Source organism: Gopherus evgoodei, unplaced genomic scaffold (assembly GCF_007399415.2).
Source record: "Gopherus evgoodei ecotype Sinaloan lineage unplaced genomic scaffold, rGopEvg1_v1.p scaffold_31_arrow_ctg1, whole genome shotgun sequence".
Taxonomy (NCBI): domain Eukaryota; kingdom Metazoa; phylum Chordata; order Testudines; family Testudinidae; genus Gopherus; species Gopherus evgoodei.
The window spans coordinates 5,299,198-5,320,954 of record NW_022059983.1 but is presented as its reverse complement, the minus strand read 5'-3'; the positions used below and the strand labels follow the sequence as shown (position 1 = coordinate 5,320,954).

The window sequence follows — 21,757 nt, the reverse complement described above, 5'->3', positions numbered from 1 at the left end:
CCCCACTCCCTTCCCAGAGCCAGGGACAGAACCCAGGAGTCCTGCCCCCCTGCTCTAACCCACCAGACTCCACTCCCTTCCCCAGAGCCAGGGACAGAACCCAGGAGTCCTGGCTCCCAGCCCCCACCCATTCTAACCCACCAGACCCCACTCCCTTCCCAGAGCCAGGGACAGAACCCAGGAGTCCTGCCCCCCCGCTCTAACCCACCAGACTCCACTCCCTTCCCCAGAGCCAGGGACAGAACCCAGGAGTCCTGGCTCCCAGCCCCCTGCTCTAGCCGGTTTTGTGCTGTCTGCAGGCTCAGGCAGCATGTACAGCTTCATGGCAGGGGGGCTTTTCTGTGCCTCGGTGGGGAACATCCTGCTGGTGGTTTGCACAGCCACTGACTACTGGGTGCAGTACCGGATCCAGGGGGCCTTGGCCCACCAGGGCCTCTGGCGCTACTGTCTGGCGGGCAAGTGCTACATGCAGATGGAGAACATAGGTAAGGACCACTAGGGGGTGCTGTGCTGCAGGGGGTGCGGTGGGGGCTCTCCCCTGGCAGGGCTGGCCCCGATCCCCCAGGGTGGTGCTATGGGGTGCTGTGCTCCCAGGGGCCCTAACATTTCTTCCAAGAGGCAGGGCTCGAACCCAGGGATCTGAGCCAAACCCCAGCTGGGGCGATTCCATTCAGCTTCCCTAAATCCGCCCTCAAGCTGAGATTTTCATTTGCTTCCCCTCCTAAATGGTACTGAATTGTGAATTAACCAGCCACTGTGCTCCACCCCAGAGTTGGCTGCATCTCAGCACCAGGCGAACCAGCCCTGTGCAGTGTTTTGTGTGGCTGTTCCCCAGCTCTCCCGCCCCAGAGGCAGCTGCATCTCTGTGCCAGAAGAGCCAGCCCCGTGCATGGCGTTATGTGCGGCTGTTCCCCAGCAGCCCTGCCGAGAGGTGGCTGCATCTGTGCACTGGGCGAGCCATCCCCTTCTAAACTGGAGCGGTTTAGAGTGTTTTCTCCCTGCTGCTCTAGCCTTCTGGAACGCCACTCGGGCCTTCATGATCCTCTCTGCCCTGTCGTGCTTCGCTGGCATCATCACGGGGATCTTGTCCTTCACCCACCGATCCACCTTCAAGAAATTCAATCGGTCGTTTGCTGCCGGGATAATGTTCTTTGTTTCCAGTAAGTGTCTGCCTGCTGCTGCGGGGACCCCAGCTGGCCACCAAGACACAAGGAAGGGGGTGGGGTCCAGTGGTTAGAGCAGGGGGGTCCTGGGAGCCAGGAATCCTGGGTTCTCTCCTCAGCTCTGGGAGGGGAGTGATATCTAGTGGTTAGAGCGGAGCATGTGGGGGAGGGGCTGGGAGCCAGGACGCCTGGGTTCTCTCCTGGCTCTGGAAGGGGTGCAGGGTGTAGTGGTTAGAGCAGGGGGGAGTGGGGAGGGGCTGGGAGCCAGGACGCCTGGGTTCTCTCCCGGCTCCTGTGAGGGCTTGGGGTGTAGTGGTTAGAGCAGGGGGGAGTGGGGAGGGGCTGGGAGCCAGGACGCCTAGGTTCTCTCCCGGCTCCGGCAGGGGCACGGGGTGTAGTGGTTAGAGCAAGGCAGAGCGGGAGGAGCTGGGAGCCAGGACGCCTGGGTTCTCTCCCGGCTCCTGTGGGGGTGCGGGGTGTAGTGGTTAGAGCAGGGGGGAGCGGGGAGGGGCTGGGAGCCAGGACGCCTGGGTTCTCTCCCGGCTCCTGTGAGGGCTTGGGGTGTAGTGGTTAGAGCAGGGGGGAGTGGGGAGGGGCTGGGAGCCAGGACGCCTGGGTTCTCTCCCGGCTCCTGTGGGGGTGCGGGGTGTAGTGGTTAGAGCAAGGCAGAGCGGGAGGAGCTGGGAGCCAGGACGCCTGGGTTCTCTCCCGGCTCCTGTGGGGGTGCGGGGTGTAGTGGTTAAAGCAGGGGGGAGAGGGGAGGGTCTGGGAGCCAGGATGCCTGAGTTCTCTCCCGGCTCCGGCAGGGGCGTGGGGTGTAGTGGTTAGAGCAGGGAGGGGCTGGCAGCCAGGATGCCTGGGTTCTCTCCCGGCTCCTGTGGGGGTGCAGGGTGTAGTGGTTAGAGCAGGGCGGAGCGGGGAGGGGCTGGAAGCCAGGATGCCTGGGTTCTCTCCTGGCTCCTGTGGGGGTGTGGGGTGCAGTTACACTTCCCAGGCATGTAGAGGTTTCTCTGGCCTCTTGTCCTGCCCTCGGTCTCTGCCCCCCCCCCAGCGCTCTTCGTCCTGCTGGCCATGGCTGTCTACACCGGAGTCACCGTCAACTTCCTGGGCAAGCGGTTCGGGGACTGGCGCTTCTCCTGGTCTTACATCCTGAGCTGGGTCGCTCTGCTCATGACCTTCTTCGCAGGTACCGGCTCTTCCCTCCAGGGGGCGCCAGCTCCCATCCAGCCCCAGGGCGGTGGGGGGTCTGGCAATGGGGCCTTCCCTCTCTGGGGGCAGCAATAGGGCACCTTTCTCCTCATCCAATTCCTTGTTGCACACTCTCTGTCCAGTAACCCCCTCCCAGAGCTGGGGAGAGAACCCAGGAGTCCTGGCTCCCAGCCGCCCCCGCTCTAATCACTAGACCCCACTCCCTTTCCAGAGCCGGGGAGAGAACCCAGGAATCCTGGCTCCCAGCCCTCTCCCCTCCCGGTCTAACCGCTTTACCCCACTCCCGTGCCAGAGAACCCAGGAGTCCCGGCTCCCAGCCCCCTCCCCTCCCCTCCTCTCCCCTCCCGGTCTAACCGCTTTACCCCACTCCCGTGCCAGAGAACCCAGGAGTCCCGGCTCCCAGCACCCCCCTGCACTAACCATTAGACCCCACTCCTCTTCCGGAGCCAGGGAGAGACCCCAGGAGTCCTAACACCTCAGTGCTGGTAAACAGTCCCTCTCTCCCCCTCGCAGGGATGTTTTACATGTGCGCGTATCGGATGCACGGATGCCAGGGCATGGCTGAGACGCGTTAAACCCTGTGTGGTGGCGCGGCAGCGAATTGAGACACCTGCATCCCGGGGCGAGTGATACCTTGCCATTCCCCACCCCCAGCCTTCCAGCAACCCGCGCCGGGACATCCTCGTAGCAAACGCCCTCCGTTCGTTTCATCGGATCCCAGGCCAGCTTCCTTCTTCGGCGCTCGGTGCTGGACCAGCCCCCTGCCCCCAGCTGCTTTAGAATCGAATCAGACAAAGGGAAGCATCAGTACCCCACGTTTTACAGTCTGGGGGAAACCGAGGCACAGCGAGATGGACTGACCTGCCCAGTGTCACGCAGGAACACAGCACCAGTGCTGGGAATTGGAACCCAGGTGTCCTGAGTTCCCGGTGGGACCATCCTTCCTTTAGAACCGGACTTAAAATGTCAAGCCCCTGTGGCTGACCGAACTTGTGCTGTAGCTTTGATTGATGAGCAGACAGGCCGTGAAGTTAAATTGGCCCCCGGAATTACAACTGCTCAGAAATTTCTCTCTATTTCCACGCCCCTCCTGAGTAGCGTTAGCTAAGACAATGTAGCAGCAGGAACCGCAGTTTTAAAGTTGTCACTTTGGCCAGAGAGCTCCGATCTTTGCCTTTAACGAAGCTTTATGCATTGAATTTCCTTGGTTTTTCTTTTTTTAAAGAAAAAGAATAAAGGTCCTTAAAGCAGTTTGTTCCTTTGTTGATTTGTACACACAAAATCACTAGCCGTGCTTGGAAACCCTCTGTGTGAAGCGCCTCCAATCCTAAAGCGGTTTTAAACCAATGGGCAGTGTTTGCAGTTCAAGCCTCTGAAATCCCAACGACGCTTTTTAAACAAATTTTCTTAATTTCCTAGGCTTTTTGGTCAAAGACAGGAAGGACCCTTGAAAGCAACTTACCCTGTCTCGAGTGCCAAAGCGGCATTAAACTGTTCGAAATATTTAGAATTGAATTATTATTAATTTGTTTTTTCCTAGCATCTGACAGCTCCAGTCATGGACCAAGCCCCCATCAAGTGAGGCCCTTACTCGTGTTAAATTTCCTTTCTTTTTAATAACAAGTTTTTAAGGTAATTAAACTGTCTCTAAAGCCAAAAAGGTATTAATTTATGCACAAATATCTATCACCCAGGGTCCCTCTTACTGAATTTTCCTCTTTCTTTTTTTAAAGAAATACATTTTCTTTAGGCTGAAAGAAGCTAAACCATGTTAGATGGGGTGGGATCTGAGTTACTGCAGAGAATTCTTTCCTGGGTGCTGGCTGGTGAGTCTTGCCCACGTGCTCAGGGTTTAGCTGATCGCCATATTTGGGGTCGGGAAGGAATTTTCCTCCAGGGCAGATTGGCAGAGGCCCTGGAGGTTTTTCTCCTTCCTCTGCTGCGTGGGGGCGGGTCACTTGCTGGAGGATTCTCTGCAACTTGAGGTCTTTAAACCATGATTTGAGGAGTTCAATAACTCAGACGTAGGTCAGGGGTTTGTTCCAGGAGTGGGTGGGGCAGATTCTGTGGCCTGCATTGTACAGGAGGTCAGACTAGATGACCATAATGGTCCCTTCTGACCGTAAGTCTATGAATCTATGAATTTTAAATATTTATGTGAAACAGTTCGAAATCCTCACAAGATTTTTACATTGAATGGCCTAGAATTTTTATTTTGAAAGAAATCTATCCAGCCAGCAAAATGTTTCAGGAATCTGTGGGGTTTGATGGGGAAAAGTCAAATCATTTCATTTGGGCAACGTGGACGTGTTTCGTTTTGACTTTTACATTCCAAATATGACTTTTAGGATTACATCATTATTAAGCTTGCATCAATAGAACGTATAAGACTTTGAATATTTTAATAGACTATTAAAAGCCTAAATGAAACGAATTGAAACACTTGGATGGTCCCACACAGACATTTTTTGGAATTTTCCTCTTGCAGGCAGTGTTCAGATTTTGACTTTTTGTTCCCATTTGGAATGAGCAAAATTCAAAATGTCAGAATGTCCCACAGAAAAGAAATTCAGGCTGCGGACCAGCCCTCTGTTTGAACTGACGTTGAAATAATCACAAAGTTTTTTTGCACTGAATTTCCTAGGTTTTTAGATGTCTATAAAATTATAAATAAAGGCTAAGGAAGGGGAGAATTTTTCAAAAGCTCCTAAGTCTCATACACCCTTTTCCTCAAAGGTGCGTACGTTGGCACAACAAAACACCTGTGAAGATCCAATGGGAGTTAGGAGCCTGCGTGCCTTTGAGATTATAAGCTGCAGGGTCCTCAGTTCCATGAGAATCAGGCACCTCAGTCATTTAGATTCTTTGGAAAATTGTGTCCCAGATCTGCGAAGCGAATGAAGCTGGTTCGAAAACGGGGCAGCGAGAGAAACCAGTTTGAAGCCGGTCATCCCTCTGCCAAGCAGTAGCAGATGTCTGGCCCTTTCTCGGTCGCTTTTACATCGGAGTTCAAATCGGTGCGGCAGAGCTCGCAGTTTGCGTATTGCAAGTTGTTCATCTGCCCCGTAGACCTCAGGCCTGGACCAGAGGTGGCCTAAGCAGGCAGGCAGAACCCCAGGCAGGAATCCCAGCGCAGCCACCAATGCGCCCCGTGACGGCGGAGAGTAAACGCCCCTGCCTGCTTGTGAGCGCTCCCTCGGCAGAGACCTGGCAGCGCCGCGGCGGCGTCTCGAGACTCAACGTCAGCGGCACGCTTAGAGAATGAGTTTGGCAGGCCGGGTGCACCCACGCTCCCTGGTGACGCCCCAGGAGAAGCGGGGTCACGTCCCCTAGCCCTGCTCCAGCCAAGGCAGGGGGCTGGGTTTGAGGCACCTGATATGCGCCTTACTCGGAAGGTGGCACCACTGTTTAATAGGACGTGCCCCCTCACCCCCTGCGGCCCTGCCACGGAGCCACCCTCCAGGCGGGTGCAGGTTACGGTCACGCCCAAGTGCGTAAGCGGCTTCGCCAGGCACCGGACCGGACCTTGGCCATGTAGCCCACGAGCCGGTGGCTCGACAGGTGCCTGTGGGTAACCCTGCTTGTGTGGGCGTGTCGAAGGACAAACCGTGGGTGTGGGTGTGTGTCCCCCTGCTGCCCCCTGCTGGAGGGACTGGGCCTTGCTCTGTGTGTGTGTGGGGGGGGTCCCTGTTGCAGGGGCTGGGCCTTGCTCTGTGTGTGTGTGGGGGGGTTGTCCCTGTTGCAGGGACTGGGCCTTGCTCTGTGTGTGTGTGGAGGGGAGAGGGTCCCTGCTGCAGGGGCTGGGCCCTGATCTCTGTGTGTGTGGAGGGGAGAGGGTCCCTGCTGCAGGGGCTGGACCCTGCTCTGTGTGTGTGGGGAGAGGGGAGAGTGTCCCTGCTGGAGGGGCTGGGCCCTGCTCTGTGTGTGTGTGTGTGGGGGGTCCCTGCTCTGTGTGCGTGTGGGGGTGTCCCTGCTGCAGGGGCTGGGCCCTGCTCTGTGTGTGTGTGTGGGGGGGGGTCCCTGCTGCAGGGGCTGGGCCCTGCTCTGTGTGCGTGGGGTGGAGGGTGTCCCTGCTGGAGGGGCTGGGCCCTGCTCTGTGTGTGTGTGTGGGGGGGCCCTGCTGCAGGGGCTGGGCCCTGATCTCTGTGTGTGTGGGGGGGTGGTCCCTGCTCTGTGTGTGTGTGTGGGGGGGGATGGTCCCTGCTCTGTATGTGTGTGTGGGGGGGTCCCTGCTGCAGGGGCTGGGCCCTGATCTCTGTGTGTGTGGGGGGGGTGGTCCCTGCTCTGTGTGCGTGTGGGGGTGTCCCTGCTGCAGGGGCTGGGCCCTGCTCTGTGTGTGTGTGTGGGGTGGTCCCTGCTGGAGGGGCTGGGCCCTGCTCTGTGTGTGTGTGTGGGGGGGCCCTGCTGCAGGGGCTGGGCCCTGATCTCTGTGTGTGGGGGGGGGTGGTCCCTGCTCTGTGTGTGTGTGGGGGGTCCCTGCTGCAGGGGCTGGGCCCTGCTCTGTGTGTGTGTGGGGTGGTGGTGGTGGAGGGTGTCCCCGCTGGAGGGGCTGGGCCCTGCTCTGTGTGTGTGTGTGGGGGGGCCCTGCTAGAGGGGCTGGGCCCTGCTCTGTGTGTGTTACCCTGGGCTCCCACAGACCCAAGCAGTGATCCCCTCCCTTCCCCTCCCCTCTTCCTGTTACTACCCCTCCCCCAGAAAAACAACCTGCCAACCCCCCCTTGTTCCATGGAGATTAAAGGGCCTGTTCTCAGAGCCGCCTGTCTGGTGACTGATTCGCCCCCACCCCCCGGAGAGTCCCCCTTCCCCACACTCCCCTCAAGTGTGCATCAAAGGACTCCTGGATTTCTCCCTGGCTCTGGGAGTGGAGTAGGGGCTAGTGGTTAGAGCGGGGGGGGTGGGGTGCTGAGAGCCAGGACTCCTGGGTTCTCTCCCCAGCTCTGGGAGGGGAGTAGGGGCTAGTGGTTAGAGCAGGGGGGGTGCTGGGAGCCAGCACTCCTGGGTTCTCTCCCCGGCTCTGGGAGGGGAGTAGGGGCTAGTGGTTAGAGCAGGGGGGGTGCTGGGAGCCAGGACTCCTGGGTTCTCTCCCTGGCTCTGGGAGGGGAGTGGGATAGAGCAGGTTGGAGGAGGGGTCAGGGCTCATGGGGTCTAGCCAGGGGATTCCCTTGTTAAGCAGGCTGGGGGGCGGTTGGGGCTCGGCTGGGAGACCTCGGGGGCAGCTGAGGGTGCTGGCGATGGGGGGCAGGTTTGCGGGCTGCAGGGAGGAACTGACACAGAGGATGTGGGGATGGTGCAATGGGCCCTTACTGCATCCCTGCCCCTCCCAGGAAGTCACCCGGGAACAAGAGGCCCCATGGGGGGGTCAGGGCTGGAGCCAGAGCAAACCCTGCGAGGCAGCAGGCCACACGGAGCAGGTGAGGGGGGCGCTTGGGATGGGGGGGGGGTCATTTACCCCGGGACAGCCTGGAGCGTCTGGGCACCCAGTGGCCCCACGTCCCTCTGTCCATCCCCTCACCCACGGCTCTGTGCGGCCGGCCCCGGACACACCCGCCCCCTCCCTCACTGTGATTTGGGCTGGTTCCCCCCTCCCCCCGCCCCACAGCACAGGGTTAGTTGGGGTCGGGTTTCCTCTTCCTCCCACTTCAGTTCCTCTTCCCCTGCCCCACCCACTCCCTCACAGAGACCCCCCATGGGACCCCTGAATGGCAGGTGTCCAGCCCCCCAGAGCACCCCCTTTGGGAGCCTCAACCTGTCTCTCCCCACGCGCCCCACCGCATCCACCCAGCCCTCCCCACCAGTCCTCCCCACACCCCCATCCACACACCCCACCCCATCCCTCCCCACACGTCCCACCGCATCCACCCACCCCTCCCCTCCAGTCCTCCCCACACCCCCATCCACCCACCCCTCCTCACACACACCCCACCCCATCCCTCCCCACACGCCCCTCCTTTCCTCCCTCCCCACCCCCGTCCCATCCCTCCCCATGTGCCCCAGCGCATCCACCCACCCCTCCTCTCCAGCCCTCCCCACATCCCCATTCACCCACCCCTCCTCACACACACCCTGTCCCATCCCACCCCACCACATCCACCTACCCCTCCCCACCAGTCCTCCCCACACCCCCATCCACCCACCCCTCCTCACACACACCCCGTCCCATCCCATCCCGCCCCACCGCATCCACCCACCCCTCCCCTCCATCCCTCCCCACACCCCCATCCACCCACCCCTCCTCACACACACCCCGTCCCATCCCGCCCCACGCGCCCCACCGCATCCACCCAGCCCTCCCCACCAGTCCTCCCCACACCCCCATCCACCCAGCCCTCCTCACAAACACCCCATCCCACCCCACGCACCCCACCGCATCCACCCACCCCTCCCCTCCATCCCTCCCCACACCCCCATCCACCCACCCCTCCTCACACACACCCCACCCCATCCCTCCCCACACGCCCCTCCTTTCCTCCCTCCTCACTCCCCATCCCATCCTGTCCCACATGCCCCACCCCATCCACGCCTCACCCCATCCCTCCCCACACACCTCACCCCATCCCTCCACCCTTCCCCACACACACCCCACCCCATCCCCCCACATGCATACCCCACCCATCCCAACCCCTCACGCACACCCCACCCCATTCCTCCACCCCCCACACCTCATCCCATCCCTCCCCACACGCCCACCACCCCATCCCTCCCTTCCTCCCTCCCCACATGCCCCACCCCATCCACCTCTCCCTATCCTCATCCCATCCTTCTCCACACACCCCATCCATCCATCCACCCTCCCACCCCCCATCCCTCCAGCCCCCCCCCCACACACACACACACCTAGCTCGGGAGCTGCCTGAGGCCCAGCCCCAGACTCTGGCTCAGCCCTGCTGCTGTGGGCCGGGATTGCCTCTGACTCATTCCCCCCCCAAGGTGCTTCCCGGATCCCAGCGCTGCCCCCCTGCGATGGCGTCTCCCCGGATCCTCAGCACCGTCCTGGCCCTGCTCAGCCTCCTGCTGCTGCTGGTGGCCCTGGGCTCCGACCACTGGCTGGTGGCTGGGTCCCTCCATGAGGGGCTGTGGAAGAGCTGCCTCAATTCACTGTGTGGGCAAATTTCTTCAGCATCAGGTGAGGACAGCCCGGCTCCACCAGGGAACCCACCGCTGCCACCAACCAGCACCATCGGGCAGGTCTGTGCCTGGCTGTGGGAGGGGAGTGGGGGCCAGTGGTTAGAGCAGGGTGGCTGGGTGTCAGGACTCCTGGGTTCTCTAACCAGTTCAGTGCAGTGTTGTTTATTTAACCCGGTCCTTTGCTACAGTCTCGTTAAAGGTCACCAGGGCTTTGACACTGCTGGGCGTGATTGCTGGGTGTCTCTCCTCCGTCGCTCTCCTCGCCTCGTTCCTGCGCTCCCATCTCGGCTCCTTAGCTCTGACCCTGCTGTCCTGCCTAGGCAGCTTCAGCGCAGGTACGTCCCCCCTTCCCCCTCCCCCAGGAACTAACCTCCCCCCCCCCGCCACAGCCAGCCGAGGGGAACCGAGCCCCAGCCTTCCCCCTCCCCGAATCCTGCCCTGGGCTCTGCGGCTCCCCTTGGTGGTGGGACGGGGCAGGGGCTGGGACTGAGCGTGGGCCGCGCTGAGGGGTCTCCGTGCTGTTCCCTTTGCCCCAGGGCTCTGTGCCATGATCGCGCTGGCCGTGTACACAGGGGAGTTCGCTGGGGCCGTGAATGCTGCCCAGGGCCAAGTCACCTTCGGCTGGTCCTTCGGCCTCGGCTGGGCCTCCTTCCCCCTCTTCCTTATCACTGGTGAGTGCAACATCGGGGAGTGTCGAAAGGCAGCTGCCTCTGGGGTGGGGCGTGGAGGCTGGTTATACAGGGACCCCTTGCCCAGCGCTGAGATGCAGCCACCTCTGGGGTGGAATGGGGCTGGTTATACAGGAACCCTTCACCTGGAGCTGAGATGCAGCCACCTCTGGGGTGGGGTGTGGGGGCTGGTTATACAGGGACCCTTTACCAGGCACTGAGATGCAGCCACCTCTGGGGTGGGGTGCTGTGTACCAGTAGATGATGCTCCCATTGCTGCTCTGAGCCATTTCTCTTCTCTCCCCCAGGTGTGGTGACGCTGGTCGCCCACCAATCCTCCTAGAGCCGAGTGTGGGGCCTGTGCCGGCCCCGGGGATGGGGCCGGGAGCCGTGCGGCCCAGACGGAGCCTGCAGCATCCTGGGACTGAACAGGGGGCAGAGTGTGTGTGTGTCTCTGTCTGTCTGTCCCTGCTGGACCCCCCCCCCAGCAATGAGTCCCAACCCTCCCTACCCTGGAGGCTGCTGCCACCCCGTTGTTCCATGGAGGTTAGAGATCCTGTCCTCAAAAACTCCTCTCTGGCGATATATCCCCCCCCGACTCCCCTCACGTGTCCCTCAAAGGACTCCGGGGTTCCCTCCCCGGCTGTAGGAGGGGAGTGGGGTCTGGGGCTTAGAGCAGGGGGTCTGCGGCTGGGCAGGGAATGGGACAGGGGGCCTTTCCCTGTAGGGGGCGCCAGCTCCCATCCAGCTAGTGTGGTGGGGGGGAATCTGGCTGGCTCAGGGGGGAGGAATGGCCTCGCCCTGCCTAGTTACCCTAATTACTCACAGAGCTGTGCAGCCCCACGATAAGCCGCCTGTGACAAAGGGGGGGATTTTCTTGGTTTTGCCAATGCTTTGCGTGCAGACGGGGGTGGGACTCAGTGTCCCCGGGTGTTACGGGTTTAACGAGGGGATGGAAGAGGGAGTTTGTTAGTACAAAGGGCCAGTGAGGGAACTTGGGACTCTGCCAATGGCCTGGAGAATGGAGACCCCAGGGACGTGACCGGGAGGCCCAGCTTGGGAGTCACAACCTGTCCTGGCCAGTGGGAGGACAATGGGCTGTGGGGACAGGAGCCCGGTGACCTGACCAGCCAGTTCCGGCCAGAGGACAGAATAAGGGAGGAGGTGGCCCACGTGACCCTGTTTCCCTGGAGAGAAGACACTGGAGAGAGGGGGCTTGGGGCCAGGGATATCGGAGGCCAGACTCCCCAGTTCCCCAGCTGCCTCTCAGCCCCCACCTCCCCCGCCGTGCATCTACCTTAGTTATTGTTCCGTTTGCGTCTGTCTTTTTGTTATTGTACATTAAACACAGTTTTTAAAGTCACAAGCCTGTCATAGTTACTGAATTGGACCCAGGAGACCTGGCTCCCAGTCCTCCCTCCCCCTCTAACCCTCTAGACCACACTCCCCTCCCAGAACCAGGGAGAGAACCCAGGAATCCTGGCTCCCTAGCCCCCCTTCTAACCATGACAATTCAGAGGTGGCTGCATCTCAGAGCTGGGCGAGCCCCGTGGCATTGCTGTGCGGCTGTTCCCCAGCTCTCCCACCCCAGAAGTGGCTGCATCGCAGCACCAGGCACTATTTATCGTGACCTTCTTCCCAGTGCTTTGGTACCCCTGGGCCTGGGCGGGGAGTGTCCATGAGCAGCTCGACGAGCGAGGGGAACCCCTGAGGGAAACCGAGGCAACATAAAACTCTTCAGCCCGGGGAGGAGCTGGGAATGGCTTTTATTTAGTTGCAGCAGTGAAAGGGTTAACACAGGCCGACCAGCTTGGCATAACTCTGTCTGGAGCAGTAGCTGCCTCACGGGTGTATTAGCAGAGTTGCCCCCAGCTGAGATGGGGGTGGGTGGGGAGGATGCGGCCCAGACACAGCCAAAGACAGTCCCTGCCCCAGCTGAGATCAGGGCCCCGTTGTGCCAGGTGCTGCCCACACACAGCGAGCGACCATCTCTAAGAAGCTCACAGTGTAAATAGCCAAATGCGGTGATATACTTCCCATGTTACAGCTGAGAAACTGAGGCATGGAGGGTGGTCGGGGACTTGGCCAGGGTCACACAGGCATTCTGTAGCAGAGCTGGGAATTGGACCCAGGTGTCCAGCGTCCCAGGCTAGCACCTTAGCCACAAGGCAGGCCGGCTATCCCACCGCTACCACCAGTCTCTCTTTAGCTCGAGCCCTGCAATGACCCTGTCCCCCTCTCTGGCCTTAGGCGTTGGCGTAGATGTCTTCCTCTGTGAATTGTTCCCCGTCACCTCTCCCCCGGTAGCATCTTCCTCCTCCTCCTCCCTTTCTTCTGAAGGGCTCTCCCCGGGGACAGACCGGGTTAGCTGGGAAGAGTGGCAGCCATGCCCAGGGGAAAGGATGGGTAGTGAGCGCTGGAGGGGGGAAATCTCAGCAGAGGGGGATTCTGGGAGCTGGGGAGGGGATCTCATCAGGGTAGGGGTTGGGGTAGGTCCCGGGGCGGGGGAAGGGGTCTGGGATAAGCCGCTGGAGGGCTGGGAACCCACCTGTCTGTGGAAGGGCGTCATAGATGCTGGCTGCTCATAGGTGTGACAGAGCTGCCCATCTCCGGTCCCTTGGCACCGTCTGGCCCTGGCGAGGACCCTGCCCCGCTGCCTGGGGTGAAACCATCATCAACATCCCACCTCGAGGCCCATCTAGCCTGGTGTCCTGCCTCCTCCCCCGATCACACCCATGGGTCCATCTCTCCCAATATTCCCCTCCTCGCCCTCCCCCCCACCATCCTAGAGCAGCAGAGCTGCATGTTGGGGGAGCCCAGGGCTGGGATACAAGGGGGCTGCAGGTCAGGAGTGAGGGGCACCAGCAGAACTGAGGGGGGGGCGCGAGCCCAGGGCTGGCACACCAGGGGGCTGTGGGTCGGGATTGAGGGCAGCAGGTGGAATTTCACACTTCCAAGAAGTGATAGTTGATCTTGGGGGATCCATTTCATCCCCTATTCCAGGCTACTGTTCCCACCAGATCCTTCTCCCATCCCATCCGAGTTTTACCTTCCTTTCATGACTTTCCAGGCCACTGCAACCCCGGCACCAACCAGCACGAGGCTCCCACCAGCTGCCGAGGCCACCACGAGGCTCCCACCAGCTGCTGAGGCCACCACGAGTGTCAGGGAGAAGCCAGCTGCAAACCAACAGCTGGTGTCAGCAGTGGGATTGGCTGGGCGGCGATGGGCCCTACAGGGCTTGTAATGAACTGGTGGGTACGGAGTAGGGGGAGGGTCCCCTGAGCAGGACAGCGGCCGAGGGCTGGTCTAGCCATGGGGACTGAACCCCCTTCCCCACCTCTCCAGGGAGGCACAGAGGTGAAAGGGGGCAGGTGGGGACTGTGTGACTTGTACGTGGGTTGCCATCTGTCTAAGTGATTGGCACATAGCGCCGTATTTCCTCACATATACATCTCTACGTGAAGACGAACAGGCCACTGCTTTTAGCTAATGGCAAAACTGGATCCCATGACCAGCCCCCACAGTCCCCGATACCTGCGGGCACAACGGGCAGCGCGGCCTGGCTCTGCCCATGGGCTTGGGTGGCAGCGCAGGACACGTTGGCCAGGGCCCCGGCCAGGCCCCGCAGCTCCCCGCTCACGGCTGGGCCCCGCGCCCACAAGGTTGCTCGCAGCTAAGGGCCCTCAAAGTCCCCGGGGAGGGTGCGGTTGGGCAAGTGCCACTCAAGGCGGGGCGGGGGGTTCCCCTTGGCTGTGCAGTGACACGTGGCCGCTCCCCCAGGCCTGCTGTCCCACCTCATGCAGTTCCCCCACGGCAGCAGCTTTGGTGGGTCTGCAACAGGACATGGGATGTGACGGGGGGGGACTTGCCTCCTGGCACCCCAGTGCTCTCGTACAGAACCCAGGAGTCCTGGTTCTCGGCCCACCCCTGCCACTACACCCCACGCCCCTCCCAGAGCCAGGGATAGAACCGAGGAGTCCAGCCTGCCAGCCCTTGCCCCTCTAACCAGTAGACCCCACTCCCCCACTGGGGCTGGATGGGGTCACTCACAGCGGACGTGGAGTCGGACGGCTGTGCGGGTGAAGACCCCAACCACAGAGGGGTACGTGACCATGCAGACGAGCTCTTTGCCATCATCCCCCGGGGCCGGCGTGAAGCTGAGCTCAGAGCTGTACGAGATGCTGCCATTCATCAGGGCAAGCGAGACGTTCCTGGCTGTGTAGTCGAACCCTCCTGTCCATGTGATTTGGGGAGGGGTCCCAGAGCAGGACCCTGGAGCCTGGCAGGTCACAATCACCAGCTGTCCAGACAGCAGCACCTCGGGGACCCTCAGCACCGGCTGCTCCGTCAGATCTAAGCAGGAGACACCATTAAAATTCAACTCAGTGGAGAATTACTGGGGTTAATCCCTGGAACTCCCTGCCACTGGGTATTAGTGGGGCTAACCCACGGGACTCCTTGCCACTGGGTATTAGTGGGGATAATCCCCAGAACTCCCCGCCACTGGGTATTAGTGGGGCTAACCCACGGGTCTCCCTGCCACTGGGTATTAGTGGGGATAATCCCCAGAACTCCCCGCCACTGGGTATGAGTGGGGCTAACCCACGGGACTCCCTGCCACTAGATGTTGTTAATCTCCAGAACGCCTCACCTCTGGGTATGAGTGGAGCTAACCTGCGGGACTCCCTGCCACTGGGTATAAGCAGAGTTAATCCTGCTGAGCTCTCCAGGACTCCCAGGCCTCACCTGTCACATCCACCAGTGGCTGGGTCACCATGTAGCTGTATTTAAAGTCTCCCTTCACAAAGCGGAAGTAGTAGTGGTCCCTGTCTCCGGCTCTCACGTCGCTGATGTGCAGGGAGCAGTCATCCGGGGCGTCCCCCACCAGATGGATCTGGCCCCCAGGCTCCCGCAGGGCCTGCCGGGATCTGTGGTGGCCACGGCCAGGCTGGTGTCTCTGTCGTCGTTTCTGAGAAACCAGTATTTGTAGGGGACCCCGGAGGACTCAAAATTGGCTGTGAAATGACAGGGGAGCAGGACGCAGAGACCCTGCTGGGCCGTGACGCGGGACGGGACCTGGATCTGATAGACGGGTGCCTGGCAGAGCCCACCCGCAGGGGAAACAGACCAGCTCTGCCGGTGCCCCTCAGCCCCAACCTGCAGCCCCCACTTCCACCCTGCTCCCCCCAGCTCTGCCGGTGCCCCTCACTCCCAACCCGCAGCCCCTCCTAGATACACCCCACCCCCACACAGAGCTCCGCTGGTGCCCCTTAGTCCCAACCGCAGCCCCCCTAGATCCACCCCACCCCCACACAGAGCTCCGCTGGTGCCCCTTAGTCCCAACCCGCAGCCCCTCCTAGATACACCCCACCCCCACACAGAGCTCCGCTGGTGCCCCTTAGTCCCAACCCGCAGCCCCCCTAGATCCACTCAACCCCCCACAGAGCTCTGCCAGTGCCCCTCACTCCCCACTCGCAGACCCCTGAAGCCCAGCCCTGGGTTCCCCCCTTCCCACAGCTCTGCCAGAGCCCCCTTATTTCCCCAAACCACAATTTATTTCTCCAGTAGAAGGGAATCTCTGTCCCCCACAAGGGGAGGTGAATCCACCCTGAAATCCCCCATCACCCCCCAGTGTTGAAACCAACCAAGGGGAGGAACATGCCAGGAACCAAGACTGCACCAACCCACCGTCTGCAGGTTCCAGTGGTTTATCGACGTCCGAACAGCCCGAAGCACAAACCAAGCTGCCTACTGAAGAAACCGCAACCTAAGGGCTGTTCTCCACATTTGTTGCTCAAAGGTTTCCCGTTTAGTGACCTTGCAAAGGAAGCCCCTGGGGCACCTCTCGCCACAAAGCTTTTGCGGAAGGAAAGCGTCTCCCTGCTACAGCGGGGAAAAGTGAAGCGCTTGGTCTGCCAGGCCCATCAGCAAAGCCAGTGCTGACGAAGCCGGGGAAAGGGCTGCAGGGCACCAAGCCTCAGCTCTGCAGGAAGCCTTCTGAGCCAGCCACGGGCACGGCCACGTTTAGAAGCACTTGATGCTGGAGACACAGCGCAGTTTGTGTCACACCAGACTTTCTAGCTAAGCTCCCCCCATCCTGAGGCCAGTGTGAAGCGCATTGTCACTTGTTAACCCTGAATGTGACGCTGGTTTTGAAAGACTCAGGAGCTGGAAAGGTGAAGAACTCTCTCCCCGCGTTCACACAACGAGCACGTGGCTGAGAAATGCACCGTGCGAACGGGTGTCAAGTACTAAATCACTGCGGACGTTCTGCAGACGTCCGTGGGAGGCCAGTAGATGCATTTTAGATGTTCAGGTTACAGGCGACACATCGGCCGCATCTCTGACAACCCACATCTCAGAAGAGTTTAATGCTTGTAAATCGGACCCCAAAGAGATGCTGCTTGTGCGTTTGATGGAGCTGCAAACTTCTCTGGAAGACACAGTGGAGTACAAGCTTTGCTCAGGGAAAGATATAACCCTAAACTCTCCTATACGCACTGCAGAGGCCATTTTAACTTCTGTACCCGGAAAGATAATGGACCAATAATTAAGCAATCCCTTTGCAAACACGTAGAAGACAATAGGGTGATAAGTAAGAGCCATCATGGATGTGTCAAGAACAAATCGTTTCCAACTAACCTGAGAGCTTTCTTTGTCAGAGTAACAAGCCTTGTGGCTAGGGGTAGGGGGCAAGCAGTAGATGTGGGGCAGCTTGACTTTAAAAAGGCTTTTGATACCATCTCCCATGACCTTCTCATAAGCAAACTAGGCAAAAGAACCTAAGTGGGTGCATAATTGCTTGAAAAACCATTCCCAGAGAGTAGTTATCAATGGTTCACAGTCCTGTTGGAAGGGACAACGAGAGGGGTCCCGCAGGGTTCAGTTCTGGGTCCGGTTCTGTTCAATAGCTTCACCAATGATTTAGATCACAGCATAGAGAGGACACTTATGAAGTTAGCAGATGATACCAAATTGGGAGGGGTCACAAGTGCTTTGGAGGATAGGATTAAAATTCAAAATGATCTGGACAATCTGGAGAAATGGTCTGAAGTAAAGAGGATGAAATTAAATGAGAACAAATGCAAAATACGCCACTTAGGCAGGAACAATCAGTTGCACACATACAAAATGGGACATGACTGCCTAGGAAGCAGTCCTGCCGAAAGGGATCTGGGGGTCACAGTGGACCACAAGCTAAATATGAGTCAACAGTGTAACACTGCTGCAAAAAAGCGAACATCATTCTGGGCTGTATTAACAGGAGTGTTGTAAGCAAGACAGAAGCAGTAATTCTTCCGCTCTGCTCCGCACTGATTACGCCTCAGCTGGAGTATTGTGTCCAGTTCTGGGCACCACATTCCAGGAAGGACGTGGACAAATTGGAGGAAGTCTAGAGAAGAGCAACAAAAATGATTAAAGGTCTAGAAAAAGGTCATAGATCCTGAGCAAAGATTGAAGAAAAATGGGAGAAGACAAACCTGAGAGGGGACATGAGAACAGTTTTCAAGTACATAAAAAGCTGTTACAAGGAAACGAGAGGTAAATTGTTCTCGTTAACCTCTGAGGACAGGACAAGAAGCAACGGGCTTAAATTGCAGCGAGGGAGGTTAAGGTTGGACATTAGGAAAAACTTCCTAACTGTCAGGGTGGTCAAGCACTGGAATAAATTGCCAAGGGAGGTGGTGGAATCTCCATCATGGGGGATTTTTAAGAGCCGGTTGGACAAACACCTGTCAGGGAAGGTCTAGATAATACTTAGTCCTGCCATGAGTGTAGGGGACTGGACGAGACGACCTCTCGAGGTCCCTTCCAGCCCTACAATGCTGTAATCTGTTCAACTAGAACTAGTACGAGCTGCAGAATCCTGAAAGGACGTTTAAAAAGCCGTAAATTCAATGTCTTCTTTATACTCTTTTTCTGCGCAAGAGTGCAAAAAGCCTGAACGTCTTGGAGAAAACAGAAGATGCTCCAGGACTGAAGTTCCAATTAGTCCAGCCTGGGAAAATCTCTTTCCTCAGGGAACAGAACGCTGTGTGCTGGGAGGAGTCGCCTTCTGCCCGGCCGGGAGCGGGAAGGGGGGACCCTGCCGTGAAGGCCTGGCAGAACCGGGTGCAGGAGAAGCCCCCGAAGGGGACCTGACGGCTTTCGACAAGTCCAAAATTACAGCAAGAAGCCAAGAAGGCGGGAGCTGTTGTGGTTCATGGAAGGCTTGAGGAGCCAGCTGTGATGTGGGTGCTGGTTTTACAGCCTGAGTTAGAGCTAATAAAATGGCCGTCACATATTTCTCAGTTCTTACCATGGTGCCATACAGCCCTCCCCTGCACCCTCACGGGCTCAGCCCTCAGCCCTCACCCCTGTGACTTCAAACAACCCACCCACATTTCAATTCCTGGGGAAATACGGCTTTGACATCACATTCTCCCAACAGCTCTGCCAGTGCCCCTCACTCCCGACCTGCAGCCCCTGCTTGTCCAGTGCTGGGCTCCCTGCTCCCCAGCTCTGCCAGTGCCCCTCACTCCCGACCCACAGCCCCTGCTTGTCCAGTGCTGGGCTCCCTGCTCCCCAGCTCTGCCAGTGCCCCTCACTCCCGACCCGCAGCCCCTGCTAGCTCAGCCCTGGGCTCTCCACCCCCCAGCTCTGCCGGTGCCCCTCACTCCCGACCCACAGCCCCTGCTAGTCCAGCCTTGGGCTCCCCACACCTCTGCTAAAGCCCCTTTATTTCCCCAAACCATAATTTATTTGACCAGTATCAACTCTTTTGAGCAGGAGGCATCTGGAACCCAGGACTCCTGGGGTCTATCCCCAGCTCTGGGAGAGGAGTGGGGTCTAGTGGGTTAGAGGACGGGGGTTGGGAGCCAGGACTCCTGGGTTCTAGCCCTGACTCTAGGGGATTCCTGCCAGCCCAGCTGTCTCTGCTGTTGTTCTCTTACCCTGGCAGAGCAGTGCGAGGATGATTTCAATGCAGAGCTTGGTGGAAGGGGGCATCTGGCTGGCTACTGGCACCTACATCCTCCTGCTCGGCTGCTCTGGGGGGCAGCCAGCGCCTGGACTGACGGGCTCTGTGATTTGGTGCTCTCAGTGGGTCCCAGATCGCTGCCTGGGGAGGTGCTGGTGGGAAGTAGGGTCGAGAAATGACTGAGCAGAGCCGGGGAGTGGGGTCTAGTGGTTAGAGGGGGCGGAGCTGGGACTCACACACAGGGTCTGTCTCTACTTGCCCAGGGTCCAGGGGATTCTGCACCCAGCCCAGAGCTGAGCAGGCCCTAAACCACAGCTATTGTAACTCCCCCCTCCCACAGAGAAACCACATCCTGCCAAACCCGTCCGGCCCCACACAGCTCAGACCCATAGGCCCCTTTAGTCCGGCGTCCCGCCTGCCCCCAGCCGGCTCCTCACAAATTAAACTGCAGAGCGACCCCAGCAAGTGCTCCATCCCTGCCTCCCTCCAGCTCCCCGCTGGAGATCTGCCTCGTGCACGGCCCAGGCTGCTCCCGGTGCCGGACCGGTCTGTCCGCTCAGCCAAGGCCAACGTCCTGCCCCAGCCCTGTAGCCCCCAACAGCGGTTCCCACACGCCGGTGTCGAGGAAACATTCACCCAACCTGATTCACTCCAGCACGGCTGCTCTTTAGTGATGAGCCAGGAAAGTGAGCGCTGGGAACAACGGAAATCAAGCGGCTGCCTGGGCAAACTCCCAGCTCAGGTCACCGGCTAAATGAACAGCAAAGCCACCGATTTGTCGCCTCCGAAGCCGTAGTTCGTTTCACAGGCTGGCTGTCCTTGCAGCCTGGGGCCCCCTCCTTCCTCAGGCCACTGGCTTCAGCTGCCTCTTGGTGGTTTGGGGCGACACATGGAAGACGAGGAGAGATAAAATGCAGGGCACTGGCCCTCGTTTTCATAGCGCTGCCCTCTTCGGGGAGTCCCCAGCTGGGGTGCAGGCGACGAGCAGTGGATGCGGGATGTGAACCGCCACAGTGATGAAATGTACATTTCTTGTTCATACATCTCCCCACTCCCTCCTGGCTGGACAGTGGCTCATTAACATCTGCCTTGGGCCTGCCTGCATTTGTCTTTGAAAAACTGGCTGGCTGACTCAGGGGGCTGGGAAGTGTCTGTGAATCCATAAGGAGGACACACTGACAACCTGGCCCCCATGTTCACCCCATTTCATAAAACGATGCTAAATCTTGGCCAACTTATGCCTCTCGAGGTGTCATTCGGAAACTCATAATCTACTGAACATTATTGTTCTGCTGAAATACGTGTAGCAATATTGGGGATGAAGTTATGAGATTCTACAGTACGATTGTTACTGTAATTCTGGGTAACACCCACACATCAGTTTTTCAGAGACAAAGGCAGGCAGGCCCCAGGCAGATGTTAATGAGCCACTGTCCAGCCAGGAGGGAGTGGGGAGATGTATGAACAAGAAATGTACATTTCATCACTGTGGCGGTTCACATCCCGCATCCACTGCTCGTCGCCTGCACCCCAGCTGGGGACTCCCCGAAGAGGGCAGCGCTATGAAAACAAGGGTCAGTGCCCTGCGTTTTACCTCTCCTCGTCTTCCATGTGTCACCCCAAACCACCAAGAGGCAGCTGAAGCCAGTGGCCTGAGGAAGGAGGGGGCCCCAGGCTGCAAGGACAGCCAGCCTGTGAAACGAACTACGGCTTCGGAGGCGACAAATCGGTGGCTTTGCTGTTCATTTAGCCGGTGACCTGAGCTGGGAGTTTGCCCAGGCAGCCCCTTGATTTCCGTTGTTCCCAGCGCTCACTTTCCTGGCTCATCACTAAAGAGCAGCCGTGCTGGAGTGAATCATGTTGGGTGAATGTTCCCTCGACACCAGCGTGCGGGAACCGCTGTTGGGGGCTACAGGGCTGGGGCAGGACGTTGGCCTTGGCTGAGCGGACAGACCCGTCCGGCACCGGGAGCGGCCTGGGCCGTGCACGAGGCAGATCTCCAGCGGGGAGCTGGAGGGAGGCAGGGATGGAGCACATGCTGGGGTCGCTCTGCAGTTTAATTTGTGAGGAGCCGGCTGGTGGCACAAGCCACAGGCTGGAGGCTGGGTGTGGGCGGAGGCTGGAGGGAGGGGCAGGACACCAGCCCTGCAGCATCTTGGGCTGGAGGAGGGAGGGGACACGGCTGCTCCCCAGCCCAACTCACACCCCGGACAGCACCACCCCGCTCAGATGTACACATTGCCAGCAGCTGGTGTGAAACCAGAGCCCGGGTGTGGGAGGCCCAGGGGCTGAGCGCACAGGCTGTGGCGGAGAGCACTGCCCCCAGATCTGTGTGCACACGGACTAGAGAGGCCTGTGGGTCTGAGCTGGGTGGGTTTGGCAGGATGTGGTTTCCCTCTGGGAGTTGCAGTAGCTGCGGTTCGGTGCCTGCTCAGCGCTGGGCTGGGACAGAATCAAACGGGCCCTGGGTAAGTACAGACAGACCCTGTGTGTGAGTCCCAGCTCCACCCCCTCTAACCACTAGACCCTACTCCGCTGCTCTGCTCAGTCATTTCCCCACCCTCCTTCCCACCAGCACCTACCCAGACAGTGATCTGGGACCCACTGACAGCAGCAAATCACAGAGCCCG

At 59.3% G+C, this 21,757-nt stretch overlaps 3 protein-coding genes across 3 annotated transcripts; 2 read left to right on the top strand and 1 right to left on the bottom strand.

Annotated features, from left to right (window-relative positions):
• The first annotated feature begins 310 nt into the window (after nt 1–310).
• Nucleotides 311–2,947, top strand: LOC115640508 (lens fiber membrane intrinsic protein-like). Its single transcript, XM_030543334.1, has 4 exons — nt 311–485; nt 1,011–1,160; nt 2,215–2,349; nt 2,886–2,947. Exons 1-4 carry the CDS (start codon nt 311–313, stop codon nt 2,945–2,947), a joined length of 522 nt encoding a protein of 173 aa, XP_030399194.1.
• Nucleotides 2,948–7,714: 4,767 nt separating this feature from the next.
• On the top strand, nt 7,715–10,879 carry LOC115640507 (protein NKG7-like). The gene is made up of 5 exons (XM_030543333.1): nt 7,715–7,783; nt 9,300–9,495; nt 9,686–9,832; nt 10,034–10,168; nt 10,474–10,879. Exons 2-5 carry the CDS (start codon nt 9,333–9,335, stop codon nt 10,506–10,508), a joined length of 480 nt encoding a protein of 159 aa, XP_030399193.1. The 5' UTR covers nt 7,715–7,783; nt 9,300–9,332; the 3' UTR covers nt 10,509–10,879.
• Nucleotides 10,880–12,353: 1,474 nt separating this feature from the next.
• LOC115640412 (sialic acid-binding Ig-like lectin 12) lies at nt 12,354–20,738 on the bottom strand. Its single transcript, XM_030543153.1, has 5 exons — nt 20,722–20,738; nt 14,915–15,096; nt 14,219–14,521; nt 13,259–13,344; nt 12,354–12,533 (listed from the first exon to the last, which is right to left on the bottom strand). Exons 1-5 carry the CDS (start codon nt 20,736–20,738, stop codon nt 12,354–12,356), a joined length of 768 nt encoding a protein of 255 aa, XP_030399013.1.
• Nucleotides 20,739–21,757: the final 1,019 nt, after the last annotated feature.